Genomic DNA, 21,528 nt, shown 5'->3' with positions numbered 1-21,528 from the left:
TGGCGAGGGCGGGTCGTGTGACGTAGAGCCGGGGCTCTGGCTGTTTATTGTTCCTTCCTCACAGCGCCGACACAGAAAAACAGGCTAACAAGCTGTCAGCTACCTTTTTCCTTCACGGTTCACGGTCGGTTTAACGAAGGGTGTCACAGTCGAGATAGCTGGGGCCATGGCGTACGCGTATCTCTTCAAATACATCATCATCGGAGACACGGGTAAGCTGCAGCAAGTGCTAGCGAAAGCTGCCAGTTAGCATTCAGCTAGCGAACTATTTCCGCAGTGTTGGATAGTCTCAATGACGTGGTCAAAGCAGAGATGCGAGGGGTGGGATGACAGCACCAAATCTACACTGTTTAACACACTGGGACAATATTTTAAAACACCCTGACAGTACCAAATAATGTCATGTCACATTAAGTACACACAGCACTTTGGCTTAGCAGATAACGTTATATGTTAGGCCTTTTGTCCGTTTGCGTCGAGGGTGGGGGGGGTGTTAGCCACAGCTAGCTAGCCTAGCAGTAGCTCTGTAACGAAAAAAAATAAAGCAAACAGCTGTCACGACACTAAATTAGCGGTGTATTACAGTGAGTTACTTGAAAAAGATAATCACAGTATCCATTTCCTTCTGTTGTGGATGCATAATCAAGTAACATTGTTTACATTAACTTAGTTTCTTCTTGTCAGAGAAGGCCAAAACGTCGAGCTAAAGCCTTCAATATTCCCCTGAAATGGCGTAACGTTAGAGCAGCTGATATTACTGATCAGTTTTCTGTTGAACGGATCGGACTCGTTGGCTTTCCTGCCCTGTAATTGTTATAATTTTTATTTTAGAAGATTGTGGGGGTTTCTGTCGTGTAACGTTAGCTCACTGTGTGGAAAACCAGTGGAGCAGTAGTTAATGTTGTCATCTGTTTACTGTTAGCTGGCTATCCTGGTGAGGGGCCTGCTCAGTTAGCCTGCAGGCTGGCAGCAGGTGCATTTGCAATTCTTCATTATTACAATGATGTAATACTAGCGTTAGTAAATCAGACAGGTTAACAGCATTCATCTAAGGTCGAATGAAATGTGATTATTTCGTACAGGGAGCCAAACCAAAGACTTGGGCCAAATGTATACAGTCAGGGCCCAAAAAGTGTTTCCACTTAAGAAAGCATCATTAAAATGATCATTAGACTTTTTTCGTACAGTTATTTGTTTACATTGTTAGGAGGACTAAAGTAAGAAACACATAATATAGTAGAAGGTATTGAGCACGTAGGGAATGATTCATAATATGCATATTTGTTTAATTCATTTTAGATGAGCACTGTGGTGACTGCATGTTTACTACAACGTCATTACAAAACAGGTTCATGTTTTGCCTGCTGTTGTTTATCTCTAGTAGCGAGTGTTGAAGAGAGCTGTAGCCAAGGTCCTGGCTCGATTACATGTTCCTACACCAGAAATACTCTTGAAGAAATACTGAGCACTGTACGCATCTACAGCAGGGTTTATTTTTCTAATTATGTCAAGCATGGTCCAGGCTTTTTTGGGGGTTCAAGGCATCCTCAGCAAAATGAGAGAATACAAATGATCATTGCTTTAACAAATTACAGTTTAATAATCAACAATTCCTAAACAAAACATCATCTGATAAAGATCTTATCAAATTTGAGAATTTTCAGAACTGCACATATGTACAATGTCTGTTGTGTATGTGTATGATTGCATGTTAACATATACATATATTCAGGGTGAAAGTAGGGGTTGTAACATATCACATAGATTGTTTTGATTGCAGAGCTTATGTGTCGTAATCGTATTATTTTGTGCATCTCCAGTAGATATACACACTTTGACATTTTCTTTGCACAGGATGTTCGGGGGGGTCAGTGTGTGATCAGTTGTATTTCAACTGCTCTTAAACGTCATTGTGGGTTGCCAGAAAATCCTGAACCCTCCTCTCTTGTACTGAAGCTCTTCCACAAATAACAGCAGTAGCACAGAAGTCCTTTAAACAGGGCAGATATTACGTGGTACATTTTTCTCATGTTGACAACATGTTTACCTTTGACATCAAGTCCTATTATCTTTGTTGAAGTGGAAGAAAGGAAGAATAGAAGGACAGAAAGACAGAAATTTGTTGTTGACATAGAGCTGTTGGCTTTGACTAACTGTATATTAAAAAAATGGTTTAGTTATAGTTTTAGCACTTAATGTTAATTTATTACAACTAATCCCACACAATCAGCACATCAATACACACTTGAAATATATTTGAAGGATAAATCTTGAAATGAAGCAAACCCAAGATAAAGAGTAACATTTTTTCACAGCACTAACACAATCTTTCCAGTTACAGTCCAGATCAGATAGTCAGTTCTTTTGAACTTTGAACAGTAAACCGTCCGTGTCTCAACAAATTAGATTTGAGATTTAGATTAAATTTAAAAAGAAACTAGAGGGACTTTTCCCAACTCCCACTTCCTAATTGTTAATAATCAAGCCACAAGGTCAGCAAAAGCTACAGCTTTAAAAAGGATGAGACCCAAAACTGCAAGCCTGCAAATATGTGAAGGAGACGTCAGTTTTGTTGGAGGATGTTTGCGAACACTGGATCATGTGATTTCTGTCAACAAAAAGATCAACTAGCTGTAATTGCACATGCATGAACACACAGATCATATTAGGCGGAAAATCAGCCTATAGAGTATTCGTATGTGCATTCTTTTGTGTCATGACTGTTGATAAGGAGTATTGGTTTTAATGATGGATTGTGTTTAGTGATATTATTTGTCTTACTGTTTGCTAATAGTATTATAAGCCTGAACAAGCAGTCAGTCAGGTTCTAATCCTTTAATTTGATGACTTAAGTGTGTTGGTTATTCCAAATACATCCTGACACAGGCATCGAATTTTAGATGGTAAGATAGAAAGAGGCACATAATTCGGAAGATATTTTTCCCAAAGGTTGGAACCAAATGGGCACCAACCAAAGATGCTGTTGAGGTTATTTATGCTGTGGTAACTAACAGTTTGTTAGTGTTTTGTATTTTTTACGTTAGTCTATAAAATGTTGAAAATAAACACAGTTGATCCTAACATATCCAGAGACCAAAGGTGGCATTTTACTGAGCATCTTTGAAGCTTTTTGGTATTTAACATTATAATTGACCACAGTGTTGATGCAAGTAGAAAAAATTGCATTGAACATTTTTGACTAATAGTTTAGCAATGCTATTAATACATATACTTAACACTTTACTAAAACATAATTAGTTTCAGCATTGTCCTGCTGTATAATATTAGTATTGATAAATGGAATAAAATTTGCATGGAAAGAACTAATGGCAAAATAAAAAGACTTATTTGTTAACAAGTAGCGTCTTACCACCTGTTCTTTAGAGGTACAGGAGTGTTTTAAGGTTGTACAATTTGTTTTACATGATCAGATTATTTTTTGTTTGATTGATTTCAGTTTTTATAGATTTTTATTATGAGTTTGCTATAGTTTTGCAACCCTACATTATAATGTAATCTATCAGGTCCTTATCTTCCTTCAGACTAATGGAGATTCACTGGTTGTTACTTTGTACCAGATGTTATCTGTCCTTCATTATCAGAGGCTGGTCATGGCCTACAGTAATTTGACATGTTTCACTTGGGTGTGTCTGTTTGTACCCTGGTAACTGCCATGTTGAGTCATGATACACCAAAGCAAATAACTATATATCCCCAAAGTACAAGACCAGTAGTTTTGTCCAGAAAACCTCTGGTGTCCACACTGGTCCAGCTGTATGGCAACCGATGTCCATTACAGAAACTAACTGTAAAGGCTTGAGTCTTCCCTCCATTGTCCTCCTGGCCACAGTTTGACCCTTACCTGTGCCAAACCACCTGTCAGACCCATGGTTTCTATGTAATATGCTGAGCAGTAGACTAAGTAGTTGGAAGTGCAGAGGAAAATGTCATCGTTTGGCTCATCCAGTCAGTTTAGATCTGTGATTATCATGGCAAATACTTGTCAGGTTATTTAGCTGAACTTTTTAAAGGTTTAATGTACAGGTGACATTTTAGACAGGAAAAACTTGTGGACTAACACCTCTCTTTTCCTTGTTGGCAGTTTTCTGTTGTAAGTGTCTGCATTCAGACTTGTATTGGTATCTGGCATTCTTGTTATTCTAAGCTGTTACATACAGTTGAGCTCCCAGATGCCTCTCCTTAACCATTTCTTAACGTTACACTTTAAAACATAAAGTCAGCCAAATATTTTAGGAGGTCATTACACTGAACTGGTGACATGACTGGACAGTTATAACCCAAATTCCTTCTCATAAAATTGTTTTCTGTCACAGAAATTAAAATAGCAAACATGGTCAGAAAGTCAGAAAAACAACATATTAATCAAAATTAACACGTATTTACACTAAAGTTATGCAAAAGTGACTATAAAATATTTAGAAGTGAGTAGTTTTTTGAGACTTGTGATTTGTGCAAATCACTTTCATGAATCAGCCTCCAAATATAGTCTCTCATCGTCATATCCAGTGATTCATATGTTGTTTTTTCTGACTTAATGTGAATGAAAATGTCCAAATCGGCCTGTTTTCCCATTGGAAACAAGTACATTTTAAAATATCACTGTCCAAAGTTTGCAGGGAATAATAGCCATTTTCTATACTTCTTATGCATAAGCAATTATGAAATAACACTTACTACCCAGGAACAAAAAACGAGTTAAAATTAGTTACAGTGTATTCCGTCATCCATTCAGTTTTGGAGGAGCAGATCTGCAGTTTGACACAAGGACTGGCTCTGCTTTTTAATACAAGGCCGTAGCTGTAAGTTTTAGAAGTAAAGAGTTATTGATTGAACTGTCCAAGTTATTAGGAAAAAAAAGTTTTGAATTCTGTTTTAGGTTGGATTTTCTCTCAAGCCAATGGCCTCCAGCCAGCCTGTCCACAGATCTGGTTGGCAGAAAAACAGATTGACTCTGAAAAGAAAATTATAGTCTCTGTACATGTTGAAGCCTCCAAAAATAGACTGCGCTATGGAACACTGCCTGTAGGTCTGCACATTTCCAGAGACTTACCACTTTTTCGAGAGTTTTGACCCCGTTTTCTGAATTTTGATTTGTGATATGGATCACTGGTAACTCAGAAGTCTATGAGGGAACCAGAGTTCATCGGAAATTTTTACAAGAAATGTAAAGGTTAATATAAAACCAATACTTTAACTTCATTAAACTGAATATTCAACATTAAAACTATGCATGAGAAGACATGAGTAAACCCTCCATTCGGTCGCTTTATAAAGATGGTCCTGGGTCAGTTGGACAGTGTCGGCTATATATCTGCCCTTATTAAACTTTTACAACAGGAGCCCTCGGGAGCCTACAATCCAGTGGTGGTTCGGTGAAAGAGAACATTACACATTTTTCAGACAGTGCTTCTAATGGACTGTTGCTATATTCAGTTTAATATCTCTGGCTAGCATCTGCTTACATAGTGCTACGCAGTGTATGTAGACATTCTTTATAAGAAGACATGCATTCTGAGTTTCTCTTAAATCCGTTTTAATAGCGTCAATTCAAATAAAACTCAAACTACACTGTCCTGTACACTGATAACGTATATCCAAGCCAAGACTTCCTCTTCCATGTGGCGGTCAATGTCTACAGTCCAATTAGCAACTTGAGAGGCGAGGTTGGAGTTGAGAGACGACGTCTATGACCGGATTGTTTCACTAGTAGTCAGTTTACACTCAGTTAACATTTTAAAACCAAGTAAACATAGATACTTTTCGTAGGTGTTTTAGGTCCAGATGAACTGCCAGATGATCGAGAAATTTCCCCATCTCTACTGTTTACCTGCATGCAATCAAAGCACGTTCCTGTAGAAATTGCTAGAATGGAAACTGAAACCAGGACGCTTCCGATCCCAAAATCTTGTTCCGTTGCCTTCAGATTCTGCATTCATATAGATATCTGTTTATAGAGATTAATGATTCACAAATGGGTGTGTCTTGTGCCATGGCAAGTTGACAAGGCGTCTTCAGTTCTTGATTGAAATGAAGTCAATTTTTCACTACTTAATCCATTATAGCATTTCTTCCTCTCTTATGGAGGATGTAGCTACATTATCCAGTGTGTTAATCAGCAGTCTGAGTAATTGGTGGTTAGCTGAGCACAACTTTGGTATGGTAAGCTTGCGGTCATATGACCTGACTTACACAGATCAACTCTCCTAACTGCCTCACATACAAGGCGGTTTTCTGACTGCTGTATTTCAAACTGTAATTTTAGGGTCAACACGGTGTTACTGTGCATTTCAACAAGGCAACTTAGTTTTTACAATGTTACTAATGGCTTTCCCTGCCTGTCCAGTGCTTTGGATTGGCTCATATACAACCATTTACAGACACGAGGGCTGGGCGATAAAACAATAACAATAATTATCTCTGTAAGTTTCCTCGGTAGAAATATAACAAATGTTCGATATAATTAAACTGAGAGGGAATGAGAGAAGCATTTGCAGGAGCTATGCTGCTAACGACTGGGTTTCCATGGTGCCGAGCCACACTTCTAATTCACTGAGCCTCGCCTCCATCACAGCAAATAAACTACATTTATTATATGTACCGTTATCACTAAAGGAGGCAGAGGAATAGCTGAACATGAGACACACTGAGCAAGAGAGAGAAGCCATCGCTAACTGATAAGCTAGAGTAACTAGGAGATCTGACTAGTGCAATAAACAATTGCAGGATTAGTGAGAAAGTTGCTAAAAGAAGGAGAGAGCTATGAGTGCTTGAGCAGAACCAGTGTATGTTTAAATGTACAGAAGATAATTAGCCACTGTAATGAAGAATATAGCAAAATTAACTGGGTGGAGAGCAGCAAAACGCTACCAGTGACAGAAAAGCCGGAAACCAGAAATGAGACAATACACTTAAGGCAGCACATCAGCATGTCAGGTCACAACTTCACATTGACTGATGTGCACCGACTATGAAATTTTCATCATTAAAACATTTTTGGCCATATCGCCCAGCCCTAACAGACACTGCTTGTCCAAAACTGACTGTCTGCTGGAAATGGTTGTTGATGTATTGATGTTTTTTTAAGACTATTGCCATGAGCTTTATTGTGTTTCATTATATCATTATATTGCATTGACATTCCCAGTGGCTAGAGAAAAACTGCAGTGCTCAAAGGCACCTCAATAGTACATATTCAGATTCCTCAGCTGAGATTGCAGCGCAATCTGCTGACCTTGCGAAGCTTCAGGTTACTGCTCTAAGCGAGCAGAGCAGCATCTCATTGGCCTGCTGAACAGTCTGACACATCTGCAGTAAAAGCCATGTTGTTGTTGTTTAAAAATGTGAAATCACTGGTAACACCCTGCCAAAATGAGCCTGTTATTGATGCCTAATTCATTTAAGAGTCTTTCCAGCCTGAAAGACCATGAACATGGATTGTGTCACCAGCAGGTCAAAATTTACATTCGACCAATTCTTTGGTTTTTGACCAAATACCTGAAAAATTAATATTGCTGTTAGTATCAGCTGTTCAGTTCAGCTTATAACAAATGCCAGCAATGCTAACAAACTAAACAGGTACCTGCACATTGTGAGCATATTAGTACGCTGACATTAGCATTTAGCTCAAAGCACAGCTGTGCCTAATTGCAACCTCAGAGTTGTTCGAAACAAGTATGGCTTATTTCTTTTATTGTGAAAATCAAAAGATAAATATTTCAACTAATTTTGTTTCTTTTCAAACGCAAAAGATGTGTTCTATGGATACCTATAACTTAAAGATCCCTTCCAGATGTGTATTAAGATTTATAAAAATAGGAAGAACAATAATGTGTGTCAGGTATTGTTTTTTCATAAAAAAAGTATAATTATACGTTAAAATTCTTTAAAATGACATCTACTCCCTCTCCCTCATTTAAAATACCAGAATCTGAATATGCAAATATATTTCATTTCTAAAGTTTTCCTGCTGGACACAAGATGTCTCCTACTTCACTGTAAAGTCCATTCTCAGTGTTTGTGCACTGGAGGCTTCAAGTTTCCACATCACACTTGTGTAAGTTGAATATTAGACCAGGATGGGCTCCAAACTAGTGGTGATGTCACAAATCCTGCTCGTAGGCCCTTAAAATCAGATTTTCAATGAACACAGAGAAACTTTCCACTTTCAGCAGATGGATGTGAAAATACAGTAGCTTTCTAGTGTCGAACTCTGCTCATACATCATTCTGCACAGTGAGGCTCAAACATCCAACTGTAGGAATAAGAAGAAAAACACATTTATGAGTGGAGGGGGACTTTCAGTTGCAGACATGTGTGAAAAAGGCACCATGGATGGGATGAACGGAGAAAAGGCTCAGCCATGATCCAGCTACCCTTGAGAGAACCTGCACTTTTACTGGGTTCAGCTGAAGGAATTGTTGCTGTGACAACAGCTACAGTCAGCGTTCAAGAACAGAAAAATCCACCCTGATGTAAAATCATCAACATTCACATTAACCATGTTTCCTCTTATGAAGAACAAGGCTCTGCTTTATGTTTGAATAGTCTCACATTGCCAGAGCTATCTCCTTATAATACTTGCACTGTGCATGTGCAGAATATTGTTCTTACTTGTTTGAAGCTCTTAGACCATATCATTAAGGGCATGTCCAAACTGAACTAAGCTTACCTCTGTTATTAAATATGTTGCTAGGGGGACAAAATGATGTTGAGAAACATTTTACACATGGTTATCATTAGCATATACCTCCTCAGCCAGGTCTTCCACTTGCACTGGAGTGGAATGAAGCAGCATGCAGTCGTTGGCTTGTCTCAACAATCTACATTAGGGGTGGGAATCACAGATGAACTCACGATAACACTATCACAATATTCTTCCCACATTAACAATATATCACAACAAAGGCAATTCTGCGATACAAGATATATCACAAAAAAATAATCTTCAATATATCATGATATCTGTAATGGAAGAAGAAAGAAAAAATATTTCAAAGAGCAGGAAATGGATAATGTACAGTATGTATTAACAGTACATTAGTTTCTGTAAATTCATCTATAAATGATACTGAGTTTTTGCACTTCTAGTTGGATGCTAATTTCATTTCATTGGCTTTGTACCCATACTCTGCATGATGGCAATAAAGTTGAATCTAATCTAATCTAATTACTTTCGCAGAAAAGAAATGCCACCAAGTATAAATATCACAACACTGCTAACTGTAGCCTCAGTTTATATAAATATCACAACACTGCTAACTGTAGCCTCAGTTTATATGAATATCACAACACTGCTAACTGTAGCCTCAGTTTATATAAATATCACAACACTGCTAACTGTAGCTTCAGTTTATATAAATATCACAACACTGCTAACTGTAGCTTCAGTTTATATAAATATCACAACACTGCTAACTGTAGCTTCAGTTTATATGAATATCACAACACTGCTAACTGTAGCCTCAGTTTTTATAAATATCACAACACTGCTAACTGTAGCCTCAGTTTATATAAATATCACAACACTGCTAACTGTAGCCTCAGTTTTTATAAATATCACAACACTGCTAACTGTAGCTTCGGTTTTTATAAATATCACAACACTGCTAACTGTAGCCTCAGTTTATATAAATATCACAACACTGCTAACTGTAGCCTCAGTTTTTATAAATATCACAACACTGCTAACTGTAGCCTCAGTTTATATGAATATCACAACACCGCTAACTGTAGCCTCAGTTTATATAAATATCACAACACTGCTAACTGTAGCTTCAGTTTATATAAATATCACAACACTGCTAACTGTAGCTTCAGTTTATATAAATATCACAACACTGCTAACTGTAGCTTCAGTTTATATGAATATCACAACACTGCTAACTGTAGCCTCAGTTTATATAAATATCACAACACTGCTAACTGTAGCCTCAGTTTTTATAAATATCACAACACTGCTAACTGTAGCTTCGGTTTTTATAAATATCACAACACTGCTAACTGTAGCCTCAGTTTATATAAATATCACAACACTGCTAACTGTAGCCTCAGTTTTTATAAATATCACAACACTGCTAACTGTAGCCTCAGTTTATATGAATATCACAACACCGCTAACTGTAGCCTCAGTTTATATAAATATCACAACACTGCTAACTGTAGCTTCAGTTTATATAAATATCACAACACTGCTAACTGTAGCTTCAGTTTATATGAATATCACAACACTGCTAACTGTAGCCTCAGTTTATATAAATATCACAACACTGCTAACTGTAGCTTCAGTTTATATAAATATCACAACACTGCTAACTGTAGCTTCAGTTTATATGAATATCACAACACTGCTAACTGTAGCTTCAGTTTATATAAATATCACAACACTGCTAACTGTAGCTTCAGTTTATATAAATATCACAACACTGCTAACTGTAGCCTCAGTTTTTATAAATATCACAACACTGCTAACTGTAGCCTCAGTTTATATGAATATCACAACACTGCTAACTGTAGCCTCAGTTTTTATAAATATCACAACACTGCTAACTGTAGCCTCAGTTTATATAAATATCACAACACTGCTAACTGTAGCTTCAGTTTATATAAATATCACAACACTGCTAACTGTAGCTTCAGTTTATATGAATATCACAACACTGCTAACTGTAGCCTCAGTTTATATAAATATCACAACACTGCTAACTGTAGCTTCAGTTTATATAAATATCACAACACTGCTAACTGTAGCTTCAGTTTATATAAATATCACAACACTGCTAACTGTAGCCTCAGTTTATATAAATATCACAACACTGCTAACTGTAGCCTCAGTTTATATGAATATCACAACACTGCTAACTGTAGCTTCAGTTTATATAAATATCACAACACTGCTAACTGTAGCCTCAGTTTATATGAATATCACAACACTGCTAACTGTAGCCTCAGTTTATATAAATATCACAACACTGCTAACTGTAGCCTCAGTTTTTATAAATATCACAACACTGCTAACTGTAGCCTCAGTTTATATGAATATCACAACACTGCTAACTGTAGCTTCAGTTTATATGAATATCACAACACTGCTAACTGTAGCCTCAGTTTTTATAAATATCACAACACTGCTAACTGTAGCCTCAGTTTATATAAATATCACAACACTGCTAACTGTAGCCTCAGTTTTTATAAATATCACAACACTGCTAACTGTAGCTTCGGTTTTTATAAATATCACAACACTGCTAACTGTAGCCTCAGTTTATATAAATATCACAACACTGCTAACTGTAGCCTCAGTTTTTATAAATATCACAACACTGCTAACTGTAGCCTCAGTTTATATGAATATCACAACACCGCTAACTGTAGCCTCAGTTTATATAAATATCACAACACTGCTAACTGTAGCTTCAGTTTATATAAATATCACAACACTGCTAACTGTAGCTTCAGTTTATATAAATATCACAACACTGCTAACTGTAGCTTCAGTTTATATGAATATCACAACACTGCTAACTGTAGCCTCAGTTTATATAAATATCACAACACTGCTAACTGTAGCCTCAGTTTTTATAAATATCACAACACTGCTAACTGTAGCTTCGGTTTTTATAAATATCACAACACTGCTAACTGTAGCCTCAGTTTATATAAATATCACAACACTGCTAACTGTAGCCTCAGTTTTTATAAATATCACAACACTGCTAACTGTAGCCTCAGTTTATATGAATATCACAACACCGCTAACTGTAGCCTCAGTTTATATAAATATCACAACACTGCTAACTGTAGCTTCAGTTTATATAAATATCACAACACTGCTAACTGTAGCTTCAGTTTATATGAATATCACAACACTGCTAACTGTAGCCTCAGTTTATATAAATATCACAACACTGCTAACTGTAGCTTCAGTTTATATAAATATCACAACACTGCTAACTGTAGCTTCAGTTTATATGAATATCACAACACTGCTAACTGTAGCTTCAGTTTATATAAATATCACAACACTGCTAACTGTAGCTTCAGTTTATATAAATATCACAACACTGCTAACTGTAGCCTCAGTTTTTATAAATATCACAACACTGCTAACTGTAGCCTCAGTTTATATGAATATCACAACACTGCTAACTGTAGCCTCAGTTTTTATAAATATCACAACACTGCTAACTGTAGCCTCAGTTTATATAAATATCACAACACTGCTAACTGTAGCTTCAGTTTATATAAATATCACAACACTGCTAACTGTAGCTTCAGTTTATATGAATATCACAACACTGCTAACTGTAGCCTCAGTTTATATAAATATCACAACACTGCTAACTGTAGCTTCAGTTTATATAAATATCACAACACTGCTAACTGTAGCTTCAGTTTATATAAATATCACAACACTGCTAACTGTAGCCTCAGTTTATATAAATATCACAACACTGCTAACTGTAGCCTCAGTTTATATGAATATCACAACACTGCTAACTGTAGCTTCAGTTTATATAAATATCACAACACTGCTAACTGTAGCCTCAGTTTATATGAATATCACAACACTGCTAACTGTAGCCTCAGTTTATATAAATATCACAACACTGCTAACTGTAGCCTCAGTTTTTATAAATATCACAACACTGCTAACTGTAGCTTCAGTTTATATAAATATCACAACACTGCTAACTGTAGCTTCAGTTTATATAACTATCACAACACTGCTAACTGTAGCTTCAGTTTCAGTTTAATTGTGCTTCTAGTGACGGTCAAATCTCCAGCAGACTCTGTGTTTCCAGCATGGACACAGAGAGTCTGACAGCAGCTGCTCATGGCTGGTTATTTTGCTTGAATTTCTTCTTTGTTGTCACCTACAATTGCCGTCCACCTGACCGTCACCAGTCCGTTCAGCGTCTCCATAAGGAGGCGGAGGGTAGTGGCACTCTGGTAGTGGCAAGTCAAAGTAGCTGAATCAATTCTGAGTGGTCCTATGTTTAAAAAAAAAAAAAAAACATCCCATCCCTAATCTACATCTATTGAGTCAGACTTTACCAGCCACTCAGTCACCTGGCTGACTTTTTTGTTTTTTATAGATTAGCAGGTCTTTCCACTTTTAAATTGCCTCTGCATAATGAGAGCCTCCAGGTATGATGAGGCATTATTACCTGTAGGAAAGGCCCTGCACAGTAACATACTGCATTTTACTAATTATCACTATGATTGTAGCAGTTCTGACCACTGAAGGCGCTGCAGGCTAAGATTGTGGGCTGCCATGAACAGTTTGCTCATGCTCTCTACCACAGGTGCCATGCTGAAATAGGAAATTGTGTTATGTGAAAATTGTCTGTTGATTGTATTTTGACTAATTCAGCTAATATGAAAAATACAGCAAACAGAAGCTAAATTATTAATGTTTCCTTTGTGTTAGCTGTTGAGCCTGGTTAGCAGGAAAGGGTGTGTTATAAGCAGGTGTCTGTTGACTGCACACACAAGTGTGATGGAGATGACAATGACATGATTGTTACACCTCTATATAACTGCCCTCCTCGTGATCCCTCCATCCCTTATCATCATCATCACATAACCTCTGTCTAGCAACGCCACTGCCTGGCAATGGTAACCCTTGGAAACAGGGAGAAAGACCACATCCCCCCTCTGTCACCTCCTTGAATCACTGTCAATTTCTGGCCATGTCATTAGCATCCTCCCCTCCCCTCCCCTTGTTCTCCTCCCTTCCCCTTGTTGACACTAGGAGGACTGTTCCCTCACACACACACACACGTACTTGAAGTGTTCTTCCTCAAGCCATCTCACAGGGCAGTCAGTAGCAACGAGCGATAGGCTGAATTAATTGCTGGTGGATTTTTTATATATATATTTTTTTATTTCATCATTCAATTAAAGCCTTTCTTTTTGGTGAAATGAATGCTTCAATTGTTTTTTTTATGATCTTTTTTAAATCTAATTCAATACTCACATAGTAGGAGGTGGCTGACAAAGTCCACAGTCCCTGTATGCAAAAATGACTTCTTAAGTTCAGCCAAAGCTAATGTGTTATTATCCCCACACTGCAGCAAGGAAACGCTGTCCAGGGAAGCAAAAAGAGCACATTTTGTACATGAAAACAGTAAAACCCACTTGGTTTTGATAACTCAGACTGCTAAAGCCTCATATTAGTTTTAGCTGAACTTTAAAATGCATAACAAGGACTGATTTCACTGGAATCATGCAAGGACAGCCAGTATGGATAAGAGAAATGATGAGAGCAACTAGAAACTCTTTAAATAGAGGCTACTATAGAGATCTGAGCCCATCCTGTAAGTGTGCAGCTAATTTCTAAAAAGCTTAATTCAGTGTGGTACATTCCCTTTAACCAAGTATTGAAACAAACATTTGATAATCACATTACAGTTACTGAACTGCTACTGGAAATGTTTTTTCGGCTGCTCTGAATATAATTTCCCTACATACACTGCCAAAGGATGAACAATAAGGTTGAAACAGGTTGAAGCAGAAACCTGTTTTGTGCGTTTCCAGAGCCTCTAAGTGTTTGTTTTATCAGCATGTGTTGAGGAAATAACAAGTCGCTACTGTTAGATCTAGTGGTTTCCGAGAAACTGTTGACTCTGACATACAGTGTTTCAACAAGATTATTTCATGATTCTGTTAAAGGCTTTGAAATTTAGTTTTGATATTATGATTAAATCTGCGAGGATCATTGTCCGACTTTATAATTCTGCTAGATCCTGTTTTGGACTGAAAAATGAATCAAAGCAGCTCATTAAAAGTGAAAGAAATGAACGTTGACACCGCAATGTATGACTGTAATCTAATAAATCCATCTGAGTGTTTGTAGATCTGTGGCAGTCTGAAACATGCAGAACTGAAGTGTTAATAATGAGCAGATTCACCAGCGCCCTTTTGGAAGAACAACAGTGGCGTCACACATATAAAGTAGCCAGCTGGTTAGTTAGCTCGCTATGCTAACTGAGCTGACTGAAGCTAGGTTGGAGAAGAAGTGTGTACGCTCCCTGCTGGGGTTGTTTCCACTGGTTGATGACTGCAATATTCTCATATTAGATTTTAAAGATTTATATGCACACAACTTAATTATTGTTTTTCACTTGTAGCTTCCATCCATGTACTTGTCTCTGTGTGGGAGTTCAGAGCTAGCAAATATAATTGATTTGATAACGATGTTGGTATGTTTGGTGTTTCATTCTCAGTACATGTGACACCATTGAAAATGATTCTAGAGCGTGTTCATGTGTATTTGTATGTGTAACCATCAGTGAAGCATCTCGGCTATATTAAACCCCCTTTAATGCTGTGTTTTTTATTTTCCAGGTGTGGGGAAGTCATGTCTATTACTACAGTTCACAGACAAGAGGTTTCAGCCAGTTCACGACCTCACCATCGGTAAGAGAGCCCGTACTACACATTCAGCACTAAAGCATCACCATTACTAGAAAATACATTCATTTAAAATCTTATGAAAGACTAATCATTTTAGATACAGAGGCCTTTAGGTTGAAAGCAGTAACTGTTAATGTTTATCAGCTCTACAAAATCAGTACAGCTGGAGCTAATTAAAAGTAATAAGCTGTCCAGCTATAATCTACTGATATGTGAACCTTAATCGCAGCTAAAGATAATGTTAAATCAGATCAGCAGTTCAGATCCCCACAGTCTTGTTGACACTTAGATCAAATCACATTTAACTGAGTCTACCACTCCAAGAGCCAACTCTCCTACAGCTTTCAAATTGCATGTGGATCTACTTACATGGATGGATGACTTGTTCAATTTGTTCTTTGTAAAGTAACCTCATCAGGCAGACCATACCCATTACAACAGTACATTTGGGATCCCCTAAACTAATGAGATAACTTGTTTGTACCTGTGTGTGTGTGTGTGTGAAAACACTGAGCTGGATGGTACAGATTAGTTTCTCCAGTTTACCTCATACTGTAGACATAAATGAATAAATGTAATAGGATTACAGTATAAAGCTTGAAATTCATACAAGATATATATCAGTCGGTCCACTTCACTTCATTTCAGTCACACTGAATATCTCAGTGTTTGACAGATAGCCATAAAATGTACTAGATATTCTGGATATTGCTAGAGTGTTTTTCTGATTTTTTTCCGCAAGTACAAGTGAAATATCTCAACCTTTACTTGATGGATTGGCACCAAATTCTGTACAGATATTCATGGTTCCCAGACAGTGTATTCTGACAACTTTGGTGATTCTCTGACTCTTTGTTTTGAACCACCATGATATGAAAAGTTCATTTGTCTTAAAGCTTTGTCTTAAACATCATGGGATAAAGAGTTTATTTAGAAAGACGTAAGAAGTCAGGGCTCCAATTAATGCCTTTCATGCAGGGCACAGAATCAGCACCAGACACCAACTAAATGCTGGTAGAATATGCAAGTAGCTGGTAGATTTGCTTCACTCACCAGCCAAAAAAACAATGGTTATCTATTGATTGTCTGGTAAAATTTGAACATTCACTAGACATTTGGCTCAAAAAGTTAATTTTTCACCCTGTTTCCATGTGAGATGAGCCAATAGATATAATCAGCATATTTCAAAACATGATACCAGTTCCCTCCAGTGCACTTTGGCCAAATGGGCATCAGTTAGTTTCCATTTCCTACCAGCTGATTACACGCAATAATAAAGTTGACAGAACTTTGTTAGATGAATAATTAGATAATGCTATATTAATCCCACACTGACTCACTTTGGATTCTCTCATTCTTTTGTGTGTGTGTGTGTGTGTGTAGGTGTGGAGTTCGGAGCGAGGATGATCACTATAGATGGCAAACAGATCAAACTGCAGATCTGGGATACGGTAATATATCTATTATGTAAATTTCAACATATGCCTCTGTAAAAAGACCTGGGGAAAAAAGTACCACCCAAAGGGCCCTAAATGTATTGAGGTCTGGGCATGCATGCATCAGAAGTCTTACACTAAAAAACAGTTGTTTTTTGTAGTTTTCAAATTAGACAAAAATCAAAGTTATGTGAAATAGGGTCTTTAATGTAGCCACTCAAGTATTGACTGTATTTGAAAAGTTTGTTCAGATTAGTGAGGCTAAGTGAACCAGTGTTGCCAATTTGGTGACTTTCAAGACCCCTTTAGGGACCTTTTTTCAAAAAGCGTAGCATTTAAAAAAAATAATAATAAAAAAATAAATAAAAATCTAGCAACTTTTTGGGCAGACCTTAACGTCTCTCCTTGGAGGGAGTTGCCAGTATTTCTCAGTGAATAAGCGCTAATGTCTCTGGACTGTGAGTGGGACAATGCAGCAGCACATTCAGTTGACCAATCATCAACCAGGCAGAGACATGAATGAGACATGAATGTGCGCACCTAATGACCAATCACTGATCCACATTGTTTGACCAGTCCTTTGTTTTTATTCTAAATTATTTAGCTGTTTATTTTCTATTCATGATACTTATGTTCCACAGTCTAGCCTGCATTAAATAGTTTTTGGATATTTGAGGTAGATTTAGATGTCTACTGATTAAACAACAGCAGCATTAAAAACAATAGCTAATGACATAGCTAGTTATTGTCTTCATTTTCTACATAAACGTTTTAATGTCTTGTGTGGTATCTACAGTATGTAGCTATGTTATGACGCCATAGACATGCATATTAGAGCATGACGACATCTAGCGACTTGTCGAGCAGTATTTACATTCCATTGAAAACAGTTGGCAACACTGAAGTGAACTGACCAGAAAATGTCTTAACAGGCAAATGTGATAAAAGCAGGTCCAGTTCTTCAAAACTTAAAGGGACATACTGTGCTTTTTCTGGTTTTCTGTTATTTTTATACAGTTATGATATCAGACATCTTTGTTAAACATAGTCAAAGTTTTAAAAGCTGAGGTTAATATTGGTAGAAATACTCCCTTCAAGTCAAAAGTCAGGGCATTAACCTGCTCTGAACACTTCATTTGTGAGGTTTTTTCTACCTTGCCAACAAGCTGACATCGGGTAGTCATGCATGCCTATAAACAGCTATCTGTTCCATAGCCCTGGTTGCTAAGGTTGTTGCTAAGGTTCTTCCATGTGTTGTTTGCGTTGTCCACTCTCATATTTCAGATCGGATTTAAACCTGAACACATCCGGATGTATTTGAGATGTTGACATTACGGGTAAATAAGGAGGAAAAAGTAGTGAAATCCTTCTACCATAGTTTGTTTCATGGTTTGTTGACGTAGACTCCTGAGCAGTTGGAAGTCGGCCATGACGCAGCTTCAGAAGGCTGACCAATCAGAAAAGAGTGGGCTCCTCAGGAGGGGTGCTTAAAGAGATTGGAGCTAAAACTACCTGTATCAGACAGAAGCTGAACTGAGGCGCTGTGTAAAGGCTGGTATAAAATAGATACGTTTTTTGAACTATAAATAATGCAAAGATATTCCAGTTGAGCCCCAGATTAAAAATATAAACCTGGAGATGCGCATAATACATTCTCTTTTAAAGATGCTTTAGAGCCTGTCTTCCTATCTCCCTCAGCCTAGGAATCACACACCCATCCTTTATGACAGCAATACCTGACTCACAATTTAAGCACTCCCGATGACTTGTAATATAAAGATTTGAGCTTGACAATAATACATGTCATTACATGCTCTGATGCTCTGAAACAGCAGATCTGGAATAAATAAAAGAGTTAAGAGTTGGATTATAAAAACATAGAGCCATATTATACATAAATGTTTCACTTATTTTGCCAACATTGTCATATGCTGTTCAGAAAAAAATTGTTTTCCTGTTTTAGGATTTATTAAAGAGAGTTAAAGCTTTAGACAAATCCCTCAAAAAAAACAACATGCAAATGTTTTAATAAAGGCTTAGCTGAATGATTACAGCTTTAAACCTTTTGTTAAGCTAGTTATTTCTTCTTGCATCTATTCTTGACCTCATGACATTTTCCATGTAGGTCAAGCAAAAGTGGTGAGGAAAGGTAAAAAAGATGAAATGTCTTGGCTGTTGGGGATTGGTCCTGTAGGAGGGACTGGGTGTCCTGTACATGCAGTTAAGCAGTTGACCAGCAGGTGGAGCCAGAGCTCCATTAAAAATGCTGGATGAGAGGATCGTTGAGAGAAGGCCCAAAACAGTGATGTCAGTCCTGTTTGTCAAGACTCAGACTGCTGCAGGCTTCCTCTCCTAACAGCTAGTAAATTACCTTCACCTGGCTGTCCAGGTGTCATATAATCCCAAAATGAAAACCAGTACGGCTCAGTGACTATTAGTTGCTTATTGGACTTACACCATACACCACCAGCACCAAAGGGCTACAGAAACCAGTCGAATAGTTTGTATAGGCTGCACATGCTGTATGAATAGGTGTGTGTGTGTGTGCGCGCGCGTGTGTGTTTCTGCACACACAAGCTTGTAGGCCAGATGGCAGACAGACACAGCGTTCTCTCTCTTTCACCCTTATTTATCATTTATTCACTAATAGCATTACCGGCTGGTTGACTGCTCCCTGAGTGACTGGCTGACGGTTTGAGTGACCAGCTTACTGTTTGTTTGCCTCACTGGCTGGCTGACTAGTTGTCTGACTCAGTGACTGACTGCTTCATTGACCAGCAGACCGGCTCCCTGGGTGACAAACTGGCTGCCTGCACCTCTGACTTGCCGAATGATTCACTGACTGACTGTGTTTCTGCCTGCCTCTCTGACTGACTGGTTGTCTGGTTTTTCAGATGAGGTCAGAGCAGTGCAGGGCCGCAGCTGCTAGGATAGAGTACTGTTTTGTTTTCTACTCCGACCCGGACGAAACACAGACAACATTGTTACTGTACATGGGACAGAGACAGAGGATGAATAGATGTGGCGGGGAGGGGGCTGGTAAGAACGCTAGATGGTGAAAGGAGTGATGGAAAGAGGGGAGGCCCAGGGATTCACAGGGAAAGAATGAAAAGATGAGTGATGCAAGGAAGAGAGGGTGAAGGTGAGACAGTAAGGGGAGGGAACCAACAAGGTGATCTGGTACACCATCATATGACATAAATGCTACAAGTTTGATCTATTCAAGCTAATGTGACCTTCCATATTGTTCATAAATAGGGGAAACTAGGAGGTTAGATACACGAGCAGAGAGAAAGAAAGGGATTGTGACAGATGGAGAAAGAAAGAGAGGACTCCATTGTATCCAATTACAGGCACTGCTCTGTCCTGTTCTCTCCCCAGCTGACCAAAAAGCTGGAGCTGGACTCTGCTAGAGAATCAGGACCGGAAGAGAACATATACATATATAGGGACTAGACCGCATGAATACAACTCATAGATAACCAGGACTGGTGGGAGGATGTAGTATAGGTCTGAAAGATCAGGCTGCAGCAGGAAAACCAAAGGATCAGCAGTTTTGTGTGTGTGTGTGTGTGTGTGGTCATTTCAATTATTCAAAATTCAATTTCTCTTTATTAATATATGTATGTGTTTCTCCAGGCTGGTCAGGAGTCATTCCGGTCCATCACCAGGTCTTACTACAGAGGAGCAGCAGGAGCACTGCTAGTCTATGACATCACAAGGTAATACAGCCAATCAGACCGACCTCTATACGGTTCATAGTTAGACTGCGTTCAAGACTGCTGTGAAGTGTCACATCAGAATGAGAAGCCTAAAAAATCATTGTTAGCTTCCTCTTCTAGCTATTAGCGTGACAACTTGGAGTGTTAAGTGATCCACATATAGCAGCAGCAAAGAAATGTACAAATTCGAGGGGGTCAAAGATACGAAATCCATAAAGTGAAGTGTTAAAATCTTAAGGGTTCGATAAACTGCGCTCTTGCTCAGCATTCTGTCCAGTCAACACTGTGGTTCAGAGCAAAATATATTGACAACTAATGGCCAGATTGACAGGAAATTTGTTATTGATGATCATGGTCCCCGGAGGTTCTTTCTTAATGATTATCATGACCTTCTGACCTTCTGTCCAGCATTACCTTTAGGTCAAATTTCCCCTCGACCAGCTTCCTCTGTGTTGAAAACAAATGGCGTGATGTTCTCTAGAGGGAGAATCCTTCTGGTCTTAGTTATGACCTTATCTGCAGATGCAGTCAGTTGACAAGCCACCATGGAGTTGATTTTAGTATCGTGGGGACATTACAACCTGGCTTTGGACATTATGCCTTGAGCTAGAACAAGAGGCCGGTGCTTATTCTTATCAACTGAAAACTTCCCTGATCTGCAATAACATTGTGTTAACTGTGACAATAGTTCTTGATATCAGTAGCTTACAGCCTACAGTGCTGCCTTTTCTCTAATTGACATGTTATTTTTTAAACGCCCTGGAGGTATGTTAACGTCCCTGCACAGTTATTCATTCAGTTGTTTTGCATTAGTTGAGACCCTGTTGATTGGATTATATATTGAATCATATAAAAATCCAAATTTAACTGTTCAGGTGTTCTGGTGGTCCAACCATGAACCTTTTGTTGCATGTCTTTCCTCTCTACAGAAT

The 21,528-nt window shown here is 38.1% G+C and overlaps 1 protein-coding gene across 1 annotated transcript in view; it reads left to right on the top strand.

Annotated features, from left to right (window-relative positions):
* rab2a (RAB2A, member RAS oncogene family) overlaps nt 1–21,528 on the top strand; it is a 32,098-nt gene continuing 10,570 nt past the window's right edge. The window contains exons 1-4 of the mRNA XM_042429592.1: nt 1–212; nt 15,370–15,441; nt 16,822–16,889; nt 20,514–20,596. Of these exons, the coding sequence (XP_042285526.1) occupies nt 167–212; nt 15,370–15,441; nt 16,822–16,889; nt 20,514–20,596 (269 nt within the window). The 5' untranslated portion in view covers nt 1–166. The remainder of the gene's footprint in view (nt 213–15,369; nt 15,442–16,821; nt 16,890–20,513; nt 20,597–21,528) is intronic.

The sequence above is a fragment of the Thunnus maccoyii genome, chromosome 12, assembly GCF_910596095.1.
Source record: "Thunnus maccoyii chromosome 12, fThuMac1.1, whole genome shotgun sequence".
Taxonomy (NCBI): Eukaryota; Metazoa; Chordata; class Actinopteri; order Scombriformes; family Scombridae; genus Thunnus; species Thunnus maccoyii.
The sequence above is the reverse complement of the archived record's forward strand: the minus strand, read 5'-3'. Positions and strand labels throughout refer to the sequence as shown.